Genomic DNA, 27,440 nt, shown 5'->3' with positions numbered 1-27,440 from the left:
AGCATCCCCAGGAAACGGCAGGAATGACTCCTGGGAGAAGTGTGATCTGTCTGCAGCCTTTGGAAAATTGTGAAGGGAAAGAAGTTTCTCATTGAAAACCTCTTTTTTTCTTTCTGTATCCCTTTCTAAGTCCCCACACCTACCACCATCAACATGACCATGCCAATAACTCCAGCAAATCAGTGTCATCACGCCTCCCATTCTGTCCTGCCTCTAAGAAAATGCTGGAATAAACACATTCACGTGTAAGCGCAGTTTTAGGAACTTTCTATCACTTTGCTGCCATCAGGGTTTACATTTTCCAACTTAGCCTCTTTGGGGGAATGTTTAACTCATATAAATTAAATGATAAAGATTGAACTTCAGGCAAGGTGGGGACTTTTTTGTAGTGGTCAAAGGGAGACTTTCATAAGGCTCCTCAAATCCCATGCAGAGGTGCCACGCTCCACCAGCTTCACCGCAGTACCTGGCTCCTAGGAGCGTCAGGAAAATCCAAGTGCACAAACCCAGTTCCTACATACCACTTTGTCATCAAAATCATCAGTTATGTTCCTTACATCTCAAAGCTGGGGCTCCGGTGAGGCATGTGAGGCACTAACCTTGGGAGCAAAATGAGGGGACACCAAAATGCTTAGTAATCAAGATAATATTCTAATGTAACACTTTAAATTCAAAATTAATGCGAAAAAATCCATGATGAACAAGATATCAAATTTTTAATGAGCCAACATCAGTATTGTTGATTTTTTTCTTTTGCCTCGGGCTTCAATATGGCTCGGCTAGGCACTTCCTTGACTCTCACTCCCTTCCATTCTGATGAAATGCAACTGTGAGTGCACATAATGAAATGTGCCACGGAGGCACCTTGTGCTGATTGCTGATTGCATCGCTGTGTGCTGGGGTGGGGGGTTGGGAGAGCACCCAGGGCTCAGGCCAGGGGAGCAGCCATCCAGGAACAGCATGCAGCCCTCAGAATGCGTCCTGGAGGGAGGCTCCCAAAGCTCAAGAAAGAGGCTCTCACTGGAGCACAGACTTTCTGTTGAAACCATTACCTGTCTGCACACAGAAATATCAGAGCCATGTACAGGGTTTTCACATTTCTCCAGGCACCCATTCAGCCCTGCATACTGAAGATGGGCTCTCTACCATGAAACAGCAAAATACTTCATTTCCTGTTCTACCAAACATCCCTGTCCTGATAAAGTCCACAGACAAACATAATATTGGTTGTTTTCTATCACTCTAGGAGCAAATGCAGGGAGGGGGAACAAAGAGAGCTACTTCTCTTTGCTGAGCGCTGAGAGAACATAAATGATGAAAATGATGACAGGGAAGGATCTGTGTTCTGAGAGACTTTTAGTGAGTCGTGAAGACCTCCCACACACACTGTCCCCAAGGGGCAGTGGAGGTGGAGATGAGGCATCTCATCGGTGCCGTTAGTGAGTCAGGCTGCTGTCAAGGCTACAGCCCTCCTCCGCTAACGTAGGCAGGGGGAGAATGCCAAAGGAGAAATGCTCCTTACCTTAAGTGAATGGGAGGACATTTTTGAAATGGAAATTAATCGTTTTTGAAAATAAATAATGGAAAGGGGCCACTCTTGAACCGAGTACCATACTGCGTAACAGCTGTGGCCAGCCAGACAATGCAAGCTGAATGATGTTGGGGAAGGCAGGCAGGGGTGACCTCAGACACCCAGTAGGTGATATCACTCCACTCCTGGTGCCTCAGCATCACTGTGCTCCAGCTGCAATGCCAATATCCATCCTAGGCCATCTCCACTGACCTTTGGTTAGACATTGAGGACTAAGTTTAGCAATGATCATCTATCCTATTATTTTTCCATTTTACTAGAAGATTCTTGATTAATAAGAGTTTAAAGGAATCCCTAAAGGTAATATATTAGGCATTTGTGATAGGCAGTAGGTAGATATTCCGTGGCTGGAGATCCTGTGAAACGTACAGGACACTGGAGATGTCCATATACCAGATAGTGAGCTCAAAACAGTTAAACAGCAAATCTTAAGGTTAACTCACTGCCTGGCTTCCGATCCAGTGTATTTGCATCAGAGATATAGAAAGTGAGAGACTGGAAACACTCCCAGAGGACAAGGCTTGCTTAGTACATGGAGGCCTTTACTCTCGCTATTCCCTCTTTGGAATATTTTCCCCCATATCTCCCCATGGTCGCCCCTGCCCCCACCTCTCACCTCCAATATGTTCACATCCTAATTCCCAGAAACAGAGTATGTTAGGTTTCACAGCATGGAGCAATAAAATGGAACTAAGGTTGCTAAACAGCTGACTTTGAGGTGGGGAGATAATCCTGGATTATCCAGGTAGGCCCAATGTAATCACAAGTGTCCTTCTAAGTAGAAGGGGCAGGCAGAAGGCAGGCAGAGAGCGGGGCAGAAGAGTCAGTGAGATCCAATGTGAGATGTTGCTACTTTTGAAGATGAAGATAAGGGAATACGAGTTAAGGAACGTGGGTAGCCCCTAAAATTCGGAAAAGTCCAAGAAACTGATTCTCCTCTAGAGCCTCTAGAAGGAATGCAGCTATACCAACACCTAGCTTTTAACCCAGTAAGTCCCACTTTGGACTTCTGAGCACAAAATCTATAAGATAACAAATTTGTGGTTTTAAGGCACTGTAGTAATTTGTTACGGCAGCAGTAGAAAACTAATATAACTCCTTATCATTTGATCTAAGCTCAAATGTCATCTTCTTAAAGAGACTTTTCTTGACATCTCTCACCCGCTAAAGGATTTCCCCATGCCCAAGCATTCTCTATAACACACTTTTATTTTCGTCTGCTAATGACTGTCTAAAATTATTTTATGTGTTTATTCCTCCTCCCTCACAAGAATGTAACTTCTAGGAGGGTAGGGACTTTGTTGCTCTTTTCACATATTATCTCCATTGCTTTGGATAGCACTACATGGTGGACATTTAAAAAAACACCTGCAGTGACAAAGTGAGAGAGTGGCATGGACATATATACACTACCAAACGTAAAATAGATAGCTAGTGGGAAGCAGCCGCATAGCACAGGGAGATCAGCTCGGTACACTGTGATCACCTAGAGGGGTGGGATAGGGAGGGTGGGAGGGAGGGAGACGCAAGAGATATGGGAACATATGTATAACTGCTTCACTTTGTTATAAAGCAGAAACTAACACACCATTGTAAAGCAATTATACTCCAATAAAGATGTAAAAAAAAAAAAAAAAACACCTGCAGTGTGAATAAGCCTTAAGCTAATGAGGATCATAACACTCTTGCCACTGCTCAATCACAAAAGGCAGCTGTTAAAAAGAGTCCCATGCCCAGTAGGTCCTGTGTTGCAAGGAACTACCCAATACAAAACAGGAATAGAAACAGAAACAGCAAATAGAAATTTCCAAGTAGGCAATCACTATCCCTGGGCAACTGTAGACCAGAGAGTCTTCTGTGAGTGCCAAGAAGTAACCAGTTGGGAACGACCAGAAAGCTGTGAAAAGATATGTAATTAACTCAGGTTGCCTAAATATTGTGCAATTACAATTCATAAGGGATCACATGTAAAAATACCTCATAACATAGGACAAAAGAATAGATGAGTAAAAAAAGGATAGTGAGATTATTTTCTTTTTATATTGATGGGTCAATTCTTTAACGGAGATTCTTAAGATTACCAGGTTTTGCTAAAGACTGCAGTACTGATAATCTCCCCAGTTTTCCAGTCTGAAATAAGCAGACCTGGCTCCTAAAAAGATACCCACAGAAAAGGCTTGGCTGCCTGGGATGCAGGATCCGCCTGACCCAGTGAGGTAGGCGGTGCTGTCACGTCTCCAGCCCCAAGTGTCAACACCCTGGAAGAGGCCTCCAGGCTTTGTGCCCAACCACCGGGGCTTGCCTAGAGCCGCGCCCAGATCCATAGGGCCACCCGCCCTCCGCAGGGCGGACTCTGACCAGAACAAAGGCAAGAGTAACTGGCCCGAGGGCCCTACGCTCAGCCAGCCAATGGCCATGGAAATGGGGCGGGACCACGGGGTACCGGGCCAATACGATACGGCGGGGTTGGAGCGCTCGCCCGGTCCCGGGGCGGTGGGGTTTCGCAGCCCCAGCCCGGGCCATGTGGGAGCCTCACGGTGCTGAGGCGTTCGCGGCTGCCCTCGGAGGCGCCCTCTTCCTGCTGCTCTTCGCGCTGGGGGTCCGCCAGCTGCTGAAGCAGAGACGGCCGTCGGGCTTCCCCCCGGGACCGTCGGGGCTGCCATTTATCGGCAACATCTACTCGCTGGGCGCCTCGGCCGAGCTCCCCCACGTCTACATGAAAAAGCAGAGCCAGGTGTACGGCGAGGTACAGCCGACGGGCCTCGGGCAGGGAAAGCTCGGGCCTTCCTCCCGGGGTGAGGGGATGACCCACGCTCGTGGGTGCGAGCTGTCTGACCCCTCTCTGTGTGTCGGCAGCGTGGAGGGGAAGCTGGCTTCCCAGGCCCGGGGTCGAGGTACTCAAGCGGCGCCGCTGGGGGAGGGAGAGCCCGGCCAAGCCGCGAGCCCTTCCCACCTGACGCCCGGGAGGTACTGGCCGGATTCTCCCGCCCCCGAGGGCGACGAGGTGCCGCTCCCGCGCCTGCGCAGTGGGGCCTGGGTCCCGCGCCGGAAGCCCGGTCGGGAGTGACGGGCGTTACCCTCAGCGCGACCAGCTTCTAGCGCCCACGGAGCTGCACGAAGTGTGTAGGTTAGCTTCCACCCGCGGCTTCTCGAGAAAACCAGGCGTCCGAAATCTAGGACCGAGTTAATGGTTAATAGGAGGTCGCTGCATGTTTGCGTTTGAGAACGGCTGGTCTAGGCGTCTGCCGAGAGGCTGAGAGAGCGCAGGTGAAGGCCTCTGGGAAATGACCGTGAAAGAGAGAATGAACTGAGTGAAAATTAGTGCGGAGTCGCAGTGCCGTCCTGTCTGCCCGGAGCCAGGAGCGTCCCCGCAGCAAACACGGAGACTGCGCCGGCTGTGGGCCAGCCTCCCTTGCAGTGCGGGCGCCCGGGGGCAGGTCCTCTGGTCCTCCCTGTTTTACAGAGGAGGAAACTGCGGCATAGACCAGCTGAGTGACTTGCAGGCAGCCACGCCGCTGCGAACTAGCAGGGGAAAGGCCAAAACGCTAGCTTGTGTTTGGAAGGGTGTCCTGACCTCGAGGAGGCAGAAGTTTCCAGAACACTGGCACTAACATGGCTCACTTGTTTCCTTTTGAATCCATTCTTTTATAGGAAACGACCAGCCAGGCTCTGCCAGGTGCTGGGGATAGAGAGATGAAGAAGGCAGTCACAGCCCAATTTTAGGTAGTTACAGTCTAGCCAGAGAAAAAAATTAATCTAACGATCGACCACAAATTGTGTTTTGAAGGAAAAGTACCGCAGGGCTGTCTGGCAATTGCGGTGTTAAAGGTTTGGGCTTACATCCGTATTTAAACCAGCTTTTACAATAATTATTCTAGGTTTCTGCAGTTCCCTGATGGTATATGTCGCTAAAGGGAGGCTGGGCTTAGATAAAGCAAATTGTGTAATTCTTAGATACTATTTTCCACCCTCCAGTTCTCAGGAATTGAGTGTATTTCCGTGATTTCCATTGAATATATTTGATCTCTGGTGTACAAAGCATCATTAATATTTAGAGAAATCGTGAGATGTGAAAGCGCAAGACGAGAGGTTGAGTCCTCTTTCGTCAGGTAAAACTTGACCTTTACTTGTCTGAATCTTAAGGTTTCGCGATATGCGTAATGGTAATAATAATAACTGAACACAGTTAAGTGCTACTCAAATGTTCTTTGAGTAAATGTTAGTTATTAATTACAGAACAAATTATTAGGCCTACAAAGTAGAAAGTGTTTTTAGACCAGTTATGTGAAATGGTGTCATGCAGAATAGGGAACTGTTTTTCATACGTAGATATTTGAACTGAAAGGAACTCTGTATTTACTATGAACATTCTTTTGGGAGAGGGGTAATTTAGTCTTATAATAGACTGCAAATTATAAATGTGCTGGAAGACTGTCATCTTGGCATAGGTAGATCTGGTACATTGGATAAGAATTTGGCATGAGTAACCAGTTTTATTGCTGGTACAACTATATATTTGAGGCAACCTTGGTTCTTTACAAAGAGGTCTTTTTCTGAAGGTGGTAAAATTAAGTAGGGCTAACCTGTGCTGTTAGGTATAAGAGGAGCAGAGGAAAAAGAAAAAGGAGCAGAAATGGAAAGGATGTATGCATTGAAGAGTAGACATGGTTTGAGTAACTCTGTTTTAGACTTAAGTTGAAAACCACCTGATGTATTAACCCTTTAAGCTACTTGCTCTTTATCTTAGTTGTGAAACACCCCTACAGTTCTCCCATTGTCTCAGAGGTATTTTCCAATTCTGACAAAGTCTCAAAGTTGGTATTGTTGCAGGAAGGGAGACCCCTTCCAGGGCCCCAGAGTGGGCTCTTGTCTAACACTAAGAAATGAATTGTCTGAGGAGACATACGTTCTGACAAAGCAAGAGACTTTATTGGAAAGGGGTGCCTGGGTAGAGAGCAGGAGGGTGAGGGAACCAGGAGAACTGCTCTGCCATGTGGCTCGCAGTCTCGGGTTTTATGGTGATGGGATTAGTTTCCGGGTTGTCTCTGGCCAATCATTCTGACTCAGGTTCCTTTCTGGTGGGCGTGCAACTGCTCAGCCAAGATGGATTCCAGCGAGGAGGATTCTGGGAGGTTGGTAGGACATGTCGACTGGCATCTCCTCTCTCTGTTTGACCTTTTCTGTATTCTTCCGGTTGGTGGCTTGTTAGTTCTATATTCCTTACCAGGATCTCCTGTCATAAAATAACTCATGCAAATTGTTACTGTCTTTGCCTGGCCAGGGCGGGCAGTTTCAGTCAGTTTTTCCGCTAACAGTATGAGTTGTTAAAATACTATGCCTTTTTTGGAAGTGGAAGGAAATTATTATCTCCTGTACTTCTAGAAGGTTGTGGAAAGTTGTTTATATGTCGTACTTATAAATATAGAATCTTATTTTTCCACTGTCTTACTTGATGATCTGGAGATGTGTGCTCAGAGAAAGCAAGCCCTGGACTTTAAAATTGCTTATAAGAAATGACAGTCCCTTCAAGTGACACCTACTTTTATGAAGTCTGTGAATTCAATTCTCCTTCATAATTCTTGAAAGGAAGACAACCGGTGCTCAAGACTTATACAGTCATTTTAAAGACAATCTTTTACAGAAATGTATCACACTGAGACTTAGCATTTCCTTGGAGATTCACTCTGAATGCATAAGCTTCTGCAGTGACTAATCTTAACCCAGATTTCGAGAAGCATTCCCTAGCTAGCAAAGCTAGCACAAGGAGTTTTTACAGATTATTTTCAGGTAATGCATGTAAGGATAATAAAATAATTATTTTGAGGCATGTGGAGTTGACAACCTATAATTTATTTATACAGTAAGCGTTTATTGCGATTTAAGCAAGGCATTGAATGAGATTCCGTGGAGCGTTCAAAGATGAAAGAGATGAAATCACTGAATCTAAAGAGTTTATAATTTAGCAGGCAAGCAGAAGACAGGAATATGAATGCTTCTGGTTTTAGGTAGTATTAAGTAAGTGCCATGGGAGCTTCTAAGCATGTGCTGTGGTGGTTCAAGGGAGAAAGAGAAAGAGAGTGCACCGAGTAAGGCTTGGTGGGGTTTGGACGGTAGGTCCTTGGAGGTGGGTCCTTAAAGACTTGGTGGTGGGTCCTTAAAGACTTGGTGGGGTTTGGACGGTATGGCAGTCAAGGTAGGCATTCCAAATGAGAAAACAGCCCAAGCAAATGTTGAAAAGTGTGTGGCAGTTATTTATCAGTTTTCATCAACAGCACTTCTTACATTCCTCTGTTATTAGCACTTAGCCCATAGTGTTGTAATAATATGCTTAAATGTGTGTCTCCCCCACTAGTCTTTAATTCAGCATATATTTATCCGTTGTTATCATACGCTATGTATTAATACTATGCTAGATGTGAAGATTTAGCAATGAACAAAACAGGTGAAAATCCCTGCCCTCGTGTAGCTTACACTCTACCAGTGGAGGGGAGGTGGGGAGCAGGATAGGGACAATATAAACACAATAAGTATATAATATGTTAGAGTACAGAGTAAGAAGTAAACTAAATTAGGGTAAGGAAAATGGAGAATGCTAGGGGGTGAAATTTAAATGGCTTAGAGCAGGCCTCACTGTAAAAAAGGCATCTGAGCAAATATTTGAATGAAGTGAAGGAGCAAGGTATGGGAGTATCTAGGGGAAAAACATTCCAGGCCAAGGGAACAAGTACAAAGGCCATGAAGCAAGAGTATGCCATGCTGAGAATCACTTATAAAGAGACAAGTTAAGAGGCTGTTGAGATAACATAGGGGAGAAATGAAAGATTAGAGTGTTAGTGACGGAAGTGGTAAGAAATTGTCACATTCTGTCTGTATTGTTAAAGTTGAAACATCGTGACTGCTAAGCAGTGATGTGGGGCTTGGGTGAAAAATGGAGTCAACATGGGCAGCTCAGGACTTCCCTGGCAGTCTGGTGGTTAAGAATCCGAGCTTCCACTGCAGGGGGTGCAGGTTCAATCCCTGATCAGGGAACTAAAATCCCGCGTGCTGCAGTGTGGCCAAAAAAACCCCCAAAAACAAAAACCATGGGCAGTTTGGGACCAGAATATAGCTTGAAGGATGGCTGGAATGGTCATTAACTGAGATAGTGAAAAATCGTGGGTAGAGCCAGTTTGGGAATAGGGCAAAAGACTTGAAGATCATAGACTGACTTCTAGAAGCTGTTTCATGTGTACCTGTTTCCATCTTTGCCAGCATCATAACTACCCCATAATAATAATAAAAATTATTGAATAAATTTAAAAATATATAAAACTAATCTTGGACACTTCCATAGATTAAAGCAGCATAAGGATGAATTTTCACAATTTGATTTACAAACTTCTACCAAAAGTCCTTGGAAAGAGCATGTACCTGAATAGATGCTAGTTCAAGTAACAGTTTCCCCAGTTTTCACTGTGAAATAGAGGACCATCTCATTTTTGAGTAACAGTTTTCTCAAGTTATGGCTCCTAGTTGGTTTTTGCAATCTCTAGTGTCCACAACCTGACAGCATTACCCTGAAATTAACTCCCCTGTCTTTTCTGCCTTCCTATTAACAGAATTTGTAATCCGATCGTTGTGAAATCGATCACAAAGTTGATTTAATCACAAAGTTGGGGATTTTTTTCCTGCATCAGGACCACTGCCTATTCACTAATACCTTTCGTTATTGTCTCTGCTTGTGATACTGTGATTTTTAGTAAATGTGTATTTGGTCTTTGTACCTTTCCTGGCACAAGCTCCCAAAACCTTTGGAACTTCCTAAGTGTTGAGAGTGGTAGATGCATCTTTTGTTATTCATAATAAGCCCCTTTCACCCACCTCAGAGTTTATGTGAATGTTAATGGAAAGCCCTTAAGGATGGGAGCTTGTTGCCTGGAGAACCAACCAGGATTAGAGGGTTGGAATTTTCAGTTCTACTCATCTTACCTCTGGGGAAGGGAGGGGGGCTGGAGGTTGAGTCAGTCACCAGCGACCAATGATTTGATCAATCATGCCTAGGTAATAAAGCCTCCATAAAAATCCCTGAATTATAGGGCTCTGAGAGCTTCCATGGTGATTTGGTGAACACATGGAGGTGAGCAGAGGCTAGCATGCCTGGGGAGAGCATGGAAGCTCTACACCCCTTTCCTCATACCTTGCTGTTGGGCTGCACCCCGCAGGCCAGCAAGGCCTGTACTTGCCCAGCTCCAAGACTGAAGAAAGAGCCTGGAGTCAGCAACAGAGACATCAATGGATAGGGATCTTACATAACTGAAGCAAGGTCCTGGAGTGATACCCCATCGTGTATGGCAGGTGGAAGGCAGGACCTGGCAGCAGGGGAAGGGGGCGGGGGATTACCAGTTACAGGGGAGTTGATTCAGGTTGCTTCATTGGTTATCAGGTACACTAGCAGAGGGGCACGCCCCTCGCTGCCCCTTTGATAAGAACAGTCAGTAGCTGGAGCCTGGGGCAAGTATGTAGGAAGGTCAGTCCTGTGAGTAGGGTATAGGTGAAGCAGGCATTGGTTGAGCAGGGAATATACAGAGAGCAAGAGAACAGCCATCTTGAGTGGCCTGACCATACACTTGCCCTATGCATCTCTTCCATATGGCTGCTCCTGAGTTACATCCTTTTTTAAGAAACCGGTAATCTAGTAAGTAAAATATTTTATTGAGTTCTGTGAGCCACTCTATCAAATTAATCAAACCTGAGGAGGAGGTCATGGGAACCTCTGATTTATAGCCCTTTGATCAGAAGCACAGGTAACAACCTCGACTTGTGATTGCAGTCTGAAGTGGAGGAGCACTCTTGTGTTATTGAGCCCTTAACCTGCGGAATCTGACACTTTCTCCTGGTAGATAATGTCAGAATTGAGTTAAATTGTAGGACACCCAGCTGGTGTCCCAGAATTGCACACATCTGGTGTTATAGGTGTTGTAGTGGAGTACTGAGAGTAGAGGAGACACACAGGAGGAGGAATTTTTCCTTTATATCTGCTTAAAAATTACACTTCTGTGAAAAGATTTTAAGACCATCCCATTACTGCTTTGGGAACTGAAAGAGCCCCGTCTTTGCTCAGCTGGTAACCACTTCCTTTGTGCTGAAACTCTTACACTGCCACTTTTGACTAATACCTTTACTTGTGGCAGGCAGTCCATGCTGCTTCCCAAAGTTCTGGATGTACCTACTGCTCAGTTGGCAGGGCCCATCCTTGTGCCAAAGACCCTTCTCAGCTGGTTGATTCTTTACTACTTGGAGGTCTTCATCACTTTTGCTACTGTAACTATTTCTGCTGAACTTCAATTCTCTGCTAAGTCTCCTGGTACCTCCCACCCCACCCCCCAAAGTAGTGTGAATCATAGCTAAATCTGTTCTACCTGTTTGCCCAGAGATGAGGCTTGACTCAGTGTTTTGGCTCTCAAAAGCTCTCAGCCACCCACTGAGAGGATGGGGATAAGCAATCTTTGCATCCCACTAATACGGCAGCATTGTTCCCTAGGCTTTTATATAGGGCTAGCTAGAATAGACTGCAGGAGATGTGACGTTGTAAGTGAACCTGTGGTGAAGCACATGAGAAGCTTCAGCAAGGAATAGGATGGGTAGTCCATCTTTTAGCTGAGGGGCAGCCACCTGTGCCAATGTGTGGATGCCAGTCCTCCAAGGTCAAATTCCCATAGGGCCCTCTTTGTTAACTTCGTGGAATTCAGGAGCCCAAATAAATAAGCCTGTGAGTTTCAGTATGTTTTGTTGAGGAGAGGGAAATTTTCCCGTCTGCCCCTCTTGAGTACTTTTGGCTGGACTAATAATAAAATTGACACAAGACAGATTAACAGGAGAAAAAGAAACACATTTGACTCCATGCACACGGTGGTTTCACAGACATGGGATGGAGGAAGTGGCCAAAGCAGGCAGATTTTCTACTTCTTAGACAAAGAACCAATAAATTTGCAAAGAATTGACAGGACAAAGAAACTTTGGTTTTGGGTGCCCAATTGGTGAAGAATCTAAAGAGAGTTTGTGCTTGGGCAGTACATTAAAGAAGTAACAAGATTTGTTTAAAAAAGGATTCTCACCCCCAAATTCCCTATCTTTGGCAATAAGGGTGTCCTACCTCCAGATGCATGGAGTATACCTTTCACATGAGAGATTTATTTCCTGCTTTCAGGGAGACAAAAAAGAGAAAGTGTCCCTCTTTTTTTAAAATTTTGGCTGTGCCGAGCAGCTTGCATGATCTCAGTTCCCTACGAGGGATCGAACCCAGGGCACAGCAGTGACAGCACCAAATCCTAACCACTAGACCACCAGGGAACTCCCTAGAGCATCCCTCTTGCGTTGGCCGTTTCTTCAGTAACTTTAATTCAAAATAATTAATATGCCATTGAGTCATATTTTGGGGTTGCATATCCTGGGCCCCAACATTTTATACCTCAAAAGTTGTCTCTCAGGCCTTTGACAATCCCCTCCCCCACCTAAACCTGGAATAATAAATGATGTGTAGATGGAGCCACTTCCTCATTCATCTTGGAAGTAAACAGATTCTGAGATATCATTGAATGTTTCGAGTTGGAATGAATTTTAAAAGAGCATAAATATCAAGTATTTCTTGATTTTCTGTGGCAGCCCTGAAGCCCAAAAAGTTGAAGGGTTCTACCAGGTGTCCTGTATCTGTTTAATGGCAAAGCTTAAACTAGAACCCAGGCCTCCTGAGTCTGGTACTCTTTTCATTACACCATTTATAAGATTATGTCTTGAGCCACTGAATGAGTAATGAAATCATGGTCTTTGACGTGCCTTGTAGAGAGAAGGCACTCTAAACATTGTCAGCTGAGTAATAAATGCCAGCATTTTCAGGGAGTAACAAATACTGGGAGAGCTGGACTTAGTATATGTGGATTTCTGTGGTTATATTTCTCCATATATTTTGCCATTTAAATGTTTTTCTTTTCTTCTCAAAGATCTTCAGTTTGGATCTTGGAGGTATATCAGCAGTGGTTCTAAATGGCTATGATGTAGTAAAGGAATGCCTTGTTCATCAAAGTGAAATTTTTGCAGACAGACCATGCCTTCCTTTATTCATGAAGATGACAAAAATGGGAGGTATGTTTATTTTCACCTACCTAATGATTTACTAAACTATTTTAAGTCACATTTCCTTTTTTAAAAAAATGTATTTATTTATTTTTGGCTGCATTTGGTCTCCATTGCCGTGCACGGGCTTTTTCTAGTTGCGGTGAGTGGGGGTTACTCTTTGTTGTGGTGCCCGGGCTTCTCATTGCAGTGGCTTCTCTTGTTGCAGATCATGGGCTCTAGGCACACGGGCTTCAGTAGTTGTGGCACATGGACTCAGTAGTTGTGGCTCACAGAGTGCAGGCTCAGTAGTTGTGGCACATGGGCTTAGTTGCTCCGCGGCATGTGGGATCTTCTTTGACCAGGGCTTGAACCCGTGTCCCCTGCATTTGCAGGCGGATTCTTAACCACTGTGCCACCAGGGAAGTCCCCACATTTCTTATTTTATGTAAATTTAGTACATAGAGATTGGATTCTGTTGTACTGATTAACAAGAAAGTATTAATTAGTTAATTTAGGTTACAGACCCTAATATTTGAGAACCTTTCAGGCTGCGTTACATTCATATTTTAGGCCAGTACATACTAATTCTACTGTTGTAATCCAGTTCTAATAAATATTGTAAATAATGTTTTAAAGAATTAGCACTTAATAATATGTGCAGGTTTTGTGAAACAGGTTAAGAATACATACACATGCACACATACTTGAATCAAAAGTATCTTTGAAGCTAGTCTTGAGCGCTTGGTGACATTTTACTATTATTTTACTTATAAGCTTATAGACCCTGAAACAGCCTTTCTTTACTAATTAATATGATATGTAAATGAAGAATTGTGGGTTTATGTGAAGGACTAGTATTCTCTATGGTTTAGTGTTGATCAGTGTCGGATGACTGCATATTCAACAAGGGAGAAAGGCTGAAAGTTAACAGAACGGATGAGACGAAAGCAGCAACAGAAAGCCTAAAATAGAATGTTGACGTCAGATACATCCGTTTTCATACTTAATAGTATAAGAGTTTTTATCTCCAAAATTTTCCAGTTCAATGAGAGCTTCACGCTTCATTTGAAAGAAAAATTCAACAGTATCTTGGTTACATAGACTAAAGAAGACATTGATTGAAAAGGAACAAAATAAAAATTAACCATATATTAAATTGCAAAGCAAATCAATTAATGCAAAGAAAACACCGGTTTTAAAGGCCAAATTCTTAGGCCAGGGCATGATGACACTTGAAAGCGATAATATAAATAAAAAGCAAATCTCCAGCTTCTTAAATACTCTTCCAAGTAATAATTAGGCCAAAGAAGAAATTATACCACAATTGTAATAGAAGACCTTTAAAGAAATTATGAAAATGTATGATGTGATCAGAGTAATATTTAGGATAAACTGTATGTTTTTTGAAGCTATAAACTTATAGTTTAGACTGTTTTTATCATAAAGAAAGAAAAAACATGCATTCAACTTAAGACTTTTAAAGAAATAGTAAGATTAAAAATAAGTAGAAAATTAGATGTGTTGGGCTTCCCTGGTGGTGCAGTGGTTAAGAATCTGCCTGCCAGTGCAGGGGACATGGGTTTGAGCCCTGGTCCGAGAAGATCCCACATGCCATGGAGCAACTAAGCCTGTGCACCACAACTACTGAGCATGCTTTCTGTGAGCCACAACTACTGAGCCCATGAGCCACAACTACTGAAGCCCGCGTGCCACAACTACTGAAGCCTGTGCTCCTGGAGCCTGTGCTCCGCAACAAGAGAAGCCACCACAATGAGAAACCTGTGCACCACAACGAAGAGTAGACCCTGCTTGACGCAGCTAGAGAAAGCCCGCGTGCAGCAACAAAGACCCAACGCAGCCATAAATAAATAAATAAATTTATTTTTTTTTAAAAACAGAAAGAAAATTAGATGTGGTTTCTTTCTCTTTTTTTTTGGCTGCACTGCCCAGTTTGCGGGATATTAGTTCCCAACCAGGGACTGACCCTGGGCCCTCAGCAGTGAAAGCGTGGAGTCCTAACCATTGGACCACCAGGGAATTCCCTAGATGTGTTATTTTAAGATGCATATGCACTGAACTTGGAAGTGAGAAATCAGAGCCACCATAAACCCACTGTTTGAATAGGAAAAAGTGGCCCTTTAGGCGGGTTCAGCCCATGCCTGGGCACACAGACTGGCCAGTATAAGGTTATAATCAGGCTCCTGTGTACCTTCTTGTGTGTAACTGTATGCATATATTATGCACATGTATCCCATATGCATACATTTCTCTTGGGCTTGCTTTTATCTCAGTGCCTTTGCACTGGTTCTCTCTACCTGCAGTGATCTTTCCCTGAATATCTGCTTGACTCACTCCCATCTCCTGTGTCTTTACTTATGTCACCTTCTCACTGAGGCTTTTCCTGACCACCCTATGTCTCCTTCCTTGCTCTATAATTTGTTTGTCTCTCCTCACTAGTATGTAAGGTCCATGAGAAATAGCCATCTTTGCCTCTTTTGTTCACTGATATATCTAAGACACTTTAGCTCCAGAAATACATTATGTTGAATGAATAGTCATCTGGGAGTATAGAAAAGAGAATGGAATATGGCATATAAAATTGCTGCACATGGGCTTCCCTGGTGGCGCAGTGGTTGAGAGTCCGCCTGCCGATGCAGGGGACACGGGTTCGTGCCCCGGTCCGGGAAGATTCCATATGCCGCAGAGCGGCTGGGCCCGTGAGCCATGGCCGCTGGGCCTGCGCGTCCGGAGCCTGTGCTCCGCAACGGGAGGGGCCACAGCAGTGAGAGGCCCGCGTACCGCAAAAAAAAAAAAAAAATTGCTGCACAGCGTTAAAGGCCCCCTTATGTATGGTTAATTTCATCATAAGTTCCAAATTCAAAAACTGTTGCACAAAAGTTGTTGAAATGTAAATTACATAGGTACTTCATGTAGACAAGAGAACATGACATTTTTCATCATAGGTATACCTATGTACCAATTATGAATGAAATTCCAAGTAAACTACACGTTACAGAAATATATATGCTGAAGAAGTTTTTTTCTTGATAATCGATTTAAAGGGAAAATATTCCATAGTAGACATATCAGAACAGCAGAGTATACTGTGGAGACTGAGATTTCAAGGCAAGCAATATCAATATTAGAAGTTTGAGTTTCATGTTTGTCCCCTTAGTTTGGGCTGCTATAACAAAAATATATAGACTAAGTGGCTTCAACAACAGACAGTTATTCTATCAGATCTGGAGGCTAGGAAATTCAAGATTAAGGTACTAGCAGAACAGTGTCTGGAGAGAGCCTGCTTCTTGGCTTGCAGACTGCCGTCTTCTCCTTGTATCCTCACATAACCAAGAGCAGTCATCTCTTCCTACATCCCTTCTTATAATGGCACTAAAGCTCATTCATAAGGGCTCATTACATAATTATTTCCCAAATACCTAATTTCCTAATACCATCACATTGGGGATTAGGCTTCAACATTTGAATGTTGTGGTGGCACAAACATTCAGTCCCTAGCACTTGCTTTTGGCTTGAGTATTTCCACTACGTTGACACCTCATTCAGGCCATCCTTGCCACTTCCAGTTATAGTATTAGGTAACATATGCCTTTAATGGGAGGAAATTTGTATTCTAAAATCTAGTCTCTTAAAGCAGGAAATTTCTAATTCAAGAAGGATGATTTCTCAGGTATGTGTTTAGTCCAGGATAAAATTTTGCCCATAGAACACACAGTCATTCGTCTTTTGTAAATTAGGCTTATAATAGAAGTTGGATAATAAGGTCACCCAAGGCCTTGCTCACCCAGGTTGAATTACAGAAGACAGTTCAGTTTCTTGTGGTGGGAGATTATAGGTCTTTTTTGCCTGTGCCCAGATGAGAAGTATGGATAAGCTTTATCTGTTTATAATATTCCATGGCTAATGAGGAGTAAAGAATAGGGCTTAACTACTGGGTCTAGTTTTCGTTTTATAGGAAATTTGGAGAAGAATGAATAACCATCTTTTTTTTTTTTTTCTTCCCTGCATAGTATTTTTAGCTGTTAGATACAGGGATGTAGGAATGATAAAATTTTTTAATAGTATCATAGAAAGATAATTTGGAGAAGAATGACTAACCATCCCTTTTTCTTTTTAGGCTTACTCAATTCCAGATATGGCCGAGGATGGGTTGATCACAGAAAATTAGCTGTAAACAGCTTTCGCTGTTTTGGATATGGTCAAAAGTCTTTTGAATCTAAAATCTTAGAAGAAACCAAATTTTTCATTGATGCTATTGAAACATACAATGGTAGCCCTTTTGACTTTAAACAATTAATAACAAATGCCGTTTCAAACATAACCAATCTGATAATTTTTGGAGAACGATTCACTTATGAAGACACTGATTTTCAGCACATGATTGAGTTATTTAGTGAAAATGTGGAACTAGCCACCGACGCCTCAGTCTTCCTCTATAATGCCTTTCCATGGATTGGCATCTTACCTTTTGGAAAACATCAGCAACTGTTTAGAAATGCAGCTGTGGTCTATGACTTTCTCTCCAGGCTTATTGAAAAAGTTTCCATCAACAGAAAGCCTCAGTTACCTCAGCATTTTGTTGATGCTTATTTAGATGAGATGGATCAAGGAAAAAATGACCCATCATCTACTTTCTCCAAAGAAAACCTGATTTTCTCTGTGGGTGAACTCATCATTGCTGGAACTGAAACTACAACCAATGTGCTACGGTGGGCAATTCTTTTCATGGCCCTTTATCCTAACATTCAAGGTAAGGATTCCAGTGATCTCAAGGTCTGTTCTTACATTTAAGGCTCACACATGTTTTAGAGTCTTTGGCCTTGTACAAGGCATTCTATTTAGGAACTCCTGCTGTGCTATCCAAAAAGAGAAGCATTGAATAGCTATAAGGTTTTCAAAACTGTTATCTAAATTCGTATAAAAACCTCAGAGATGTCTTATAATACCTATTTCATAAATGAGGGAAAAGGCTGAGTGACTGATTTGCTCACTCCCTTCTAGTGCTGAGCTGGGACCTGAACCCTGGTGGTGGTGGTTGTTGTTGTTTTTCGGCTGCACCATGCTGCATGCAGGATCTTAGTTCCCCAACCAGGGATTGAACCCATGCTTGCTGCAGTGGAAGCATGGAGTCTTAACCCCTGGCCTGCCGGGGAAGTCCCAACCCTAGTTTTTTTTAATTTAAGTTTTTATGCTTCACTCTTTTCCTTGCTGAGTGTGTTGTTATTCTAATTCTAGATTTGTTTAATTTTTATTTTTATTACTTATAATGTGTTTTTCACAACAAAATTACTTAGAGCGTTGGGTACTGGTTGTATAAGATATGTGGCACATATTTAAATAGAACTCCCAGATAATGAAAAATCTGAATCTGGGTGTACCCATACCTTGTTGGCTTACTACAGGTTATCTTTTGTTTTATCCTAAAGGGAAATTACTTCAGATATAATTCTAAGAAGTGCATAATAACTTGAACACTTTTTCTCTTACAGGACAAGTTCAGAAAGAGATTGATTTAATTATAGGACCCAGTGGGACACCTTCTTGGGATGACAAATGCAAAATGCCTTATACCGAGGCAGTTTTACATGAAGTTTTAAGATTCTGTAATATAGTGCCATTAGGGATTTTCCATGCAACCTCTGAGGATGCAGTTGTACGTGGTTATTCCATTCCTAAAGGCACAACAGTAATTACAAATCTTTATTCTGTACACTTCGATGAAAAGTATTGGAGAGACCCAGAAATATTCTATCCAGACCGATTTCTGGACAGCAATGGATATTTTGCCAAGAAGGAAGCTTTGGTTCCCTTTTCCCTAGGTAAGAGAACTTTCAAAGGGGCATAACGTTAGGAAAAAGTATAATGCTGATTTATCATGTATAATACCTTAATCTGAAGCATTCTCTTGTAGAGTTAATATCCCAACTCTGAAAACAGTATTGAATCTTACAGGAGAGAATGGTTTAATTAGAGCTCATTAACACCTCTTTCTACTCAAAATAAGCCATAATTTAGCAGCTAGAAAGAAATTGATGAGAAGCTCTGGCTTTTTCTGAAACTTTCTTGCTTGTGGATTTTGGCTTGTAATCAAAACTTGTAGAGCTAGAAATCAGTAACAGGCAGCTTGAGAGACTGAGACCCAGGGACAGGAATGGCATCATAACTTGAAGTGAAACTAGAATCTAGCTCTCTTGGCTCTCAATTCTTATACCTCATCTCCAAAAATATTGCATCTCCTGTGAACAAGTACACAGATCACGAGACCCATGGAAGATGGACTGGAAAAATCCTTTCACTGGGGAAGGGTACACATGCAGTCATTTGAAATGAAATGGACTTCTCCTGGGTCAAGAGAACAAAGTGTCACACCTCACATCTTTCATGGCATATCTCAGGCTCTGTTGCCACATGCAAAGGAAGTGGAGAATAGAACTAATGAGCTTACAACAGTACATGACCTTACAAAAGAAGATGAAGAAATGACCTCTGGGAACCAGAGTGCCAATTTCTATTCTTTGCGGCTTAAGAAAATCCTTTAATAAATATAACTTCCAGGCTTCCCTGGTGGCGCAGTGGTTAAGAATCCACCTGCCAGAAGACCTAAATAGACATTTCTCCAAAGAAGATATACAGATTGCCAACAAACACATGAAAGAATGTTCAACATCATTAATCATTAGAGAAATACAAATCAAAACTACAATGAGATATAATCTCACACCAGTCAGAATGGCCATCATATAAAAAGCTAGAAACAGAGGGATGATGGTGGAACAGTAAGACGTGGAGATCACCTTCCTCCCCACAGACACACCAGAAATGCATCTACACGTGGAACAACTCCTACAGAGCACCTACTGGACGCTGGCAGAAGACCTCAGACCTCCCAAAAGGCAAGAAAGTCCCTACGTACCTGGGTAGGGCAAAAGAAAAAAGAATAAACAGAGACAAAAGGATAGGGATGGGACCTGCACCAGTGGGAGGGAGCTGTGAAGGAGGAAAGCTTTCCAAACACTAGGAAGCCCCTTCGCAGGCAGAGACTGCGGGTGGCGGAGGGGGAAAGCTTCGGAGCTGCGGAGGAGAGCACAACAACAGGGGTGCGGAGGGCAAAGCGGAGAGATTCCCGCACAGATGATTGGTGCCGACCGGCACTCACGAGCCAGAGAGGCTTGTCTGCTCACCCGCTGGGGCGGACGGGGCTGGGAGCTGAGGCTCGGGCTTCGGTCGGAGCGCAGGGAGAGGACTGGGGTTGGCGGCATGAACACAGCCTGCAGGGGGTTAGTGCACCATGGCTAGCCGGGAGGGAGTCTGGGGAAAAGTCTGTACCTGCCGAAGAGGCAAGAGACTTTTTCTTCCCTCTTTGTTTCCTGGTGCATGAGAAGAGGGGATTAAGAGCGCTGCTTAAAGGAGGTCCAGAGACGGGCGTGAGCCACGACTAAAAGCACGGACCCCAGAGATGGGCATGAGATGCTAAGGCTGCTGCTGCTGCCACCAAGAAGCCTGTGTGCGAGCACAGGTCACTATCCACACCCCCCTTCCGGGGAGCCTGTGCAGCCTGCCACTGCTGGGGTCCCGGGATCCAGGGGCAGTTTCCCCAGGAGAACGCAGAATGGTGCACCTCAGGCTGGTGCAACGTCATGCCGACCTCTGCCACCGCAGGCTCACCCCACACTCTGTACCCCTCCCTCCGCCCGGCCTGAGTGAGCCAGAGTCCCCGAAGCAGCTGCTCCTTTAACTCCATCCTGTCTGAGTGAAGAACAGACGCCCTCCAGCGACCTACACGCAGAAGCGGGGCCAAATCCAAAGCTGAGCGCCGGGAGCTGTGAGAACAAAGAAGAGAAAGGGAAATCTCTCCCAGAAGCTCAGAAGGAGCAGATTAAAGCTCCACAATCAACTTGATGTACCAGCATCTGTGGAATACATGAATAGACAACGAATCATCCCAAATTGAGGAGGTGGACTTTGAGAGCAAGAATTATTATTTTTTTCCCCCTTTTCCTCTTTTTGTGAGTGTGTATGTGTATGCTTCTGTGTGAGATTTTGTCTTTATAGCTTTGCTTCCACCATTTGTCCTAGGGTTCTATCCGCCCATTTTGTTTGTTTTTTCTTAATAATTAATTTTATTTTAATAACTTTATTTTATCTTACTTTATTTTATCTTCTTTCTTTCTTTCCTTCCTGCCCTCCTTCCTCCCTCCCTCCCTCCATCACTCCCTCCTTCCTTCCTTCCTTCCTTTCTTTCTTCCTTCCTTTCTTTCTTTCTTTCTTTCTTTCTTTCTTTCTTTCTTTCTTTCTTTCTTTCTCGCTCTCGCTCTCGCTCTCGCTCTCTCTTTCTCTCTTTCTCTCTTTCATCTTTTTCTCCCTTTTATTCTGAGCCATGTGGATGAAAGGCTCTTCGTTCTGCACCCAGGGGTCAGTGCTGTGCCTCTGAGGTAGGAGAGCCAACTTCAGGACACTTGTCCACAAGAGACCTTGCAGCTCCACATAATATCAAATGGCGAAAATCTCCCAGAGATCCCCATCTCAACACCAGCACCCAGCTTCACTCAACAACCAGCAAGCTACAGTGCTGGACACCCTATGCCAAACAACTAGCAGGACAGGAACACAACCCCACCCATTAGCAGAGAGGCTGCCTAAAATCATAATAAGTCCACAGACACCCCAAAACACACCACCAGACGTGGACCTGCCCATCAGAAAGACAAGATCCAGCCTCATCCACCAGAACACAGGCACTAGTCCCCTCCACCAGGAAGCCTACACAACCCACTGAACCAATTTTAGCCACTGGGGACAGACACCGAAAACAACGGGAACTGCAAACCTGCAGCCTGCAAAAAGGAGACCCCAAACACAGTAAGATAAACAAAATGAGAAGACAGAAAAACACACAGCAGATGAAGGAGCAAGATAAAAACCCACCAGAACTAACAAATGAAGAGGAAATAGGCAGTCTACCTGAAAAAGAATTCAGAATAATGTTAGTAAAGATGATCCAAATTCTTGGAAATAGAATAGACAAAATACAAGAAACATTAAACAAGGACCTAGAAGAACTAAAGATGAAACAAGCAACAATGAACAACACAATAAATGAAATTAAAAATACTCTAGAAGGGATCAATAGCCGAATAACTGAGGCAGAAGAACGGATAAGTGACCTGGAAGATAAAATAGTGGAAATAACTACTGCAGAGCAGAAAAAAGAAAAAAGAATGAAAAGAACTGAGGACAGTCTCAGAGACCTCTGGGACAACATTAAATGCACCAGCGTTCGAATTATAGGGGTTCCAGAAGAAGAAGAGAAAAAGAAAGGGACTGAGAAATATTTGAAGAGATTATAGTTGAACACTTCCCTAATATGGGAAAGGAAATAGTTAATCAAGTCCAGGAAGCACAGAGAGTCCCATACAGGATAAATCCAAGGAGAAATTTGCCAAGACACGTATTAATCAAACTGTCAAAAATTAAATACAAGGAAAACATATTAAAAGCAGCAAGGGAAAACAACAAATAACACACAAGGGAATCCCCATAAGGTTAACAGCTGATCTTTCAGCAGAAACTCTGCAAGCCAGAAGGGACTGGCAGGACATATTTAAAGTGATGAAGGAGAAAACCCTGCAACCAGGATTACTCTACCCAGCAAGGATCTCATTCAGATTTGATGGAGAAATTAAAACCTTTACAGACTAGCAAAAACTGAGAGAGTTCAGCACCACCAAACCATCTTTTACAACAAATGCTAAAGGAACTTCTCTAGGCAAGAAACACAAGAGAAGGAAAAGACCTACAATAACGAACCCAAAACAATTAAGAAAATGGGAATAGGAACATACATATCGATAATTACCTGAAATGTAAATGGAATAATGCTCCCATCAAAAGACACAGATTGGCTAAATGGATACATAAACAAGACCCATATATAAGCTGTCTACAAGAGACCCACATCAGACCTAGAGACACATACAGACTGAAAGTAAGGGGATGGAAAAAGATATTCCATGCAAATGGAAACCGAAAGAAAGCTGGAGTAGCAGTTCTCATATCAAACAAAATAGACCTTAAAATAAAGACTATTAGAAGAGACAAAGAAGGACACTACATAATGATCAAGGGATCGATCCAAGAAGAATATATAATAATGGTAAATATTTATGCACCCAACATAGGAGCACCTCAATACATAAGGCAAATACTAACAGCTGTAAAAGGGGAAATCGACAGTAACACATTCATAGTAGGGGACTTTAACACCCCACTTTCACCAATGGACAGATCATTCAAAATGAAAATAAATAAGGAAACACAAGCTTTAAATGATACATTAAACAAGATGGACTTAATTGATATTTATAGGACATTCCATCCAAAAACAACAGAATACACATTTTTCTCAAGTGCTCATGGAACATTCTCCAGGATAGATCATATCTTGGGTCACAAATCAAGCCTTGGTAAATTTAAGAAAATTGAAATTGTATCAAGTATCTTTTCCGACCACAACGCTATGAGACTAGATATCAATTACAGGAAAAGATCTGTAAAAAATACAAACACATGGAGGCTAAACAATACACTACTTAATAACGAAGTGATCACTGAAGAAATCAAAGAGGAAATCAAAAAATACCTAGAAACAAATGACAATGGAGACACGATGACTCAAAATCTATGGGATGCAGAAAAGCAGTTCTAAGAGGGAAGTTTATAGCAATACAATCCTACCTTATGAAACAGGAAACATCTCGAATAAACAACCTAATCTTGCACCTAAAGCAATTAGAGAAAGAAGAAGGAAAAAAAACCCCAAAGTTAGTAAAAGGAAAGACATCATAAAAATCAGATCAGAAATACATGAAAAATGAGGGAAATGATAGCAAAGATCAATAAAACTAAAAGCTGGTTCTTTGAGAAGATAAACAAAATTGATAAACCAGACTTATCAAGAAAAAAAGGGAGAAGAGTCAAATCAATAGAGTTAGAAATGAAAAAGGAGAAGTAACAACTGACACTGCAGAAGTACAAAACGTCATGAGACATTACTACAAGCAACTCTATGCCAATAAAATGGACAACCTGGAAGAAATGGACAAATTCTTAGAAATGCACAACCTGCCAAGACTGAATCAGGAAGCAATAGAAAATATGAACAGACCAGTCACAAGCACTGAAATTGAAGCTGTGATTAAAAATCTTCCAACAAACAAAAGCCCAGGACCAGATGGCTTCACAGGCAAATTCTATCAAACATTTAGAGAAGAGCTAACACCTATCCTTCTTAAACTCTTCCAAAATATAGCAGAGGGAGGAACACTCCCAAACTCATTCTATGAGGCCACCATCACCCTGATACCAAAACCAGACAAGGATGTCACAAAGAAAGAAAACTCAGGCCAATATCACTGATGAACATAAATGCAAAAATCCTCAACAAAATACTAGCAAACAAAATCCAGTAGCACATTAAAAGGATCATACACCATGATCAAGTGGGGTTTATTCCAGGAATGCAAGGATTCTTCAATATATGCAAATCAATCAACGTGATACACCATGTTAACAAATAGAAGGAGAAAAACCATATGGTCACCTCAAGAGATGCAGAGAAAACTTTCGACAAAATTCAACACCGATTTATGATAAAAACCGTGCGGAAAGTAGGCATAGAGGGAACTTTCCTCAACATAGTAAAGGCCATATATGACAAACCCACAGCCAACATTGTCCTCAGTGGTGAAAAACTGAAAGCATTTCCACTAAGATCAGGAACAAGACAAGGTTGCTCACTCTCACCGCTCTTACTCGACATAGTTTTGGAAGTTTTAGCCACAGCAATCAGAGAAGAAAAGCAAATAAAAGGAATCCAAATCGGAAAAGAAGAAGTAAAGCTGTCACTGTTTGCAAGTGACATACTATACATAGAGAATCCTAAAGATGCTACCAGAAAACTACTAGAGCTAATCAATGATTTTGGTATAGTAGCAGGATACAAAATTAATGCACAGAAATCTCTGGCATTCCTATACACTAATGATGAGAAATCTGAAAGTGAACTCAAGAAAACACTCCCATTTACCATTGCAACAAAAAGAATAAAATATCTAGGAATAAACCTATCTAAGAAGACAAAAGACCTGTATGCAGAAAATTATAAGACACTGATGAAAGAAATTAAAGATGATACAAATAGATGGAGAGATATGCCGTGTTCTTGGATTGGAAAAATCAATATTGTGAAAATGACTCTACTACCCAAAGCAATCTTACAGATTCAATGCAATCCCTATCAAACTACCACTGGCATTTTTCACAGAACTAGAACAAAAAATTTCACAATTTGTATGGAAACACAAAAGACCCTGAATAGCCAAAGCAAGCTTGAGAACAAAAAACGGAGCTGGAGGAATCAGGCTCCCTGACTTCAGACTGTACTACAAAGCTACAGTAATCTAGACAATATGGTATTGGCACAAAAACAAATACAGACCAATGGAACAGGTTAGAAAGCCCAGAGATAAAGCCGTGCACAAAGGAGGCAGGACTGTACAGTGGAGAAAGGACAGCCTCTTCAGTAAGTGGTGCTGGGAAAACTGGACAGGTACATGTAAAAGTATGAGATTAGAACACTCCCTAACACCATACGCAAAGATAAGCTCAGAATGGATTAAAGACCTAAATGTAAGGCCAGAAACTATCAAACTCTTAGAGGAAAACATAGGCAGAACACTCTATGACATAAATCACAGCAAGATCCTTTTTGACCTACCTCCTAGAGAAGTGGAAATAAAAATAAACAAATGGGACCTAATTAGACTTCAAAGCTTTTGCACAGCAAAGGAAACCATAAACAAGACCAGAAGACAACCCTCAGAATGGGAGAAAATATTTGCAAATGAAGCAACTGAAAATGGATTAATCTCCAAAATTTATAAGCAGCTCATGCAGCTCAGTGACAAAAAACAATCCAATCCAAAAATGGGCTGAAGACCTAAATAGACATTTCTCCAAAGAAGATATACAGATTGCCAACAGACACATGAAAGAATGCTCAACATCATTAATCATTAGAGAAATGCAAATCAAAACTACAATGAGATACCATCTCACACCAGTCAGAATGGCCATCTTCAAAAAATCTAGAAGCAATAAATGCTGGAGAGGATGTGGAGAAAAGGGAACACTCTTGCACTCCTGGTGGGAATGTGAATTGGTTACAGGCCACTATGGAGAACAGTATGAAGGTTCCTTAAGAAACTACAAATAGAACTACCATATGACCCAGCAATCCCACTACCTGGCATATACCATGAGTAAACCATAATTCAAAAAGAGTCATGTACCAAAATGTTCATTGCAGCTCTATTTACAATAGCCGTGAGATGGAAACAACCTAAGTGTCCATCATCGGACGAATGGATAAAGAAGATGTGGCCCATATATACAATGAATATTATTACTCAGCCATAAAAAGAAACGAAATTGAGCTATTTGTAATGAGGTGGATGGACCTAGAGTCTGTCATACAGAGTGAAATAAGTCGGAAAGTGAAAGACAAATACCGTATGCTAACATATATGTATGGAATTTAAGAAAAAAAAATGTCATGAAGAACCTAGTGGTAAGACAGGAATAAAGACACAGACCTACTATAGAATGGACTTGAAGATATGGGGAGTGGGAAGGATAAGCTGTGAAAAAGCGAGAGAGTGGCATGGACATATGTACACTACAAATGTAAAATAGATAGCTAGTGGGAAGCAGCCGCATAGCACAGGGAGATCAGCTCGGTGCTTTTGACCGCCTGGAGGGGTGGGAGGGAGGGAGACGCAAGAGGGAAGAGATATGAGAACATATGCATATGTATAACTGCTTCACTTTGTTATAAAGCAAAAACTAACACAGCATTGTAAAGCAATTATACTCCAATAAAGATGTTATAAAAAAGAAAAAAAGAATCCGCCTGCCAATGCAGGGGACATGGGTTCAAGCCCTGGTCTGGGAAGATCCCACATGCCATGGAACAACTAAGCCCATCTGCTACAACTACTGAGCCTGTGCTCTAGAGCCCATGAGCCACAACTACTGAGTCCACGAGTCACAACTACTGAAGCCTATGGGCTTAGAGCCCATGCTCCGCAACAAGAGAAGCCACTGCAATGAGAAGCTTGCGCACTGCAATGAAGAGGAACCCCCGCTCGCCGTAACTAAAGAAAGCCCTTGAGCAGCAATGAAGACCTGATGCAGCCAAAAATAAATAAATAAATAAATTTATTAAAAAGAAATGAATAAAATAAACATAACTTCCTCTAAGTTTCTTTAAATTCCAGGTTTCCTGAATGGTACGTATTAGACATAAATTTTTGTAAATATTGTGGATTTAGAAAAATTATTATGCCTGTTTTTTATGTTGAGGGAGAAGACATTGTCTTGGAGAACAGTTGGCTCGGATGGAAATGTTCCTGTTTTTTACAACATTGCTTCAGCGATTTCACTTGCATTTTCCACATGAACTGGTTCCAAATCTGAAGCCCAGGTTAGGCATGACGTTGCAACCCCAGCCCTACCTCATCTGTACAGAAAGACGCTGAAAGTGCCTGGCTGTTTTGTGGAACAAGGTGTTTGCCTCACCCCTGAACCTTGTTTATACAGTGTGTGTGTTTGTATAAGGATCACAGCATCATAAAAACCAAATGAACACAGATGTGTCTTTAAAGACTGTAATAATAAGCAT

General features: G+C 42.4%; 1 protein-coding gene across 3 annotated transcripts; it reads left to right on the top strand.

Moving 5' to 3' along the window:
- Positions 1 to 4,091: 4,091 nt before the first annotated feature.
- Positions 4,092 to 27,408, top strand: CYP2R1 (cytochrome P450 family 2 subfamily R member 1). 3 transcript variants are annotated; one of them, XM_060018548.1, is made up of 5 exons: positions 4,092 to 4,337; positions 12,568 to 12,709; positions 16,818 to 17,450; positions 18,190 to 18,519; positions 27,122 to 27,408. In XM_060018548.1, the coding sequence occupies exons 1-5, from the start codon at positions 4,113 to 4,115 to the stop codon at positions 27,295 to 27,297; spliced, it is 1,506 nt and encodes a 501-aa protein (XP_059874531.1). In that variant the 5' UTR covers positions 4,092 to 4,112; the 3' UTR covers positions 27,298 to 27,408. The 3 variants fall into 3 exon arrangements, with proteins under 3 accessions (XP_059874531.1, XP_059874533.1, XP_059874532.1); XM_060018549.1 differs by lacking the exon at positions 4,092 to 4,337 and adding an exon at positions 4,354 to 5,700; XM_060018550.1 differs by lacking the exon at positions 12,568 to 12,709 and having other exon boundaries at positions 4,227 to 4,337.
- The last annotated feature ends 32 nt before the right edge of the window (positions 27,409 to 27,440 follow it).

Source organism: Delphinus delphis, chromosome 8, assembly GCF_949987515.2.
Source record: "Delphinus delphis chromosome 8, mDelDel1.2, whole genome shotgun sequence".
Classification (NCBI taxonomy): domain Eukaryota; kingdom Metazoa; phylum Chordata; class Mammalia; order Artiodactyla; family Delphinidae; genus Delphinus; species Delphinus delphis.
This window is presented reverse-complemented; position numbering and strand designations above follow the sequence as displayed.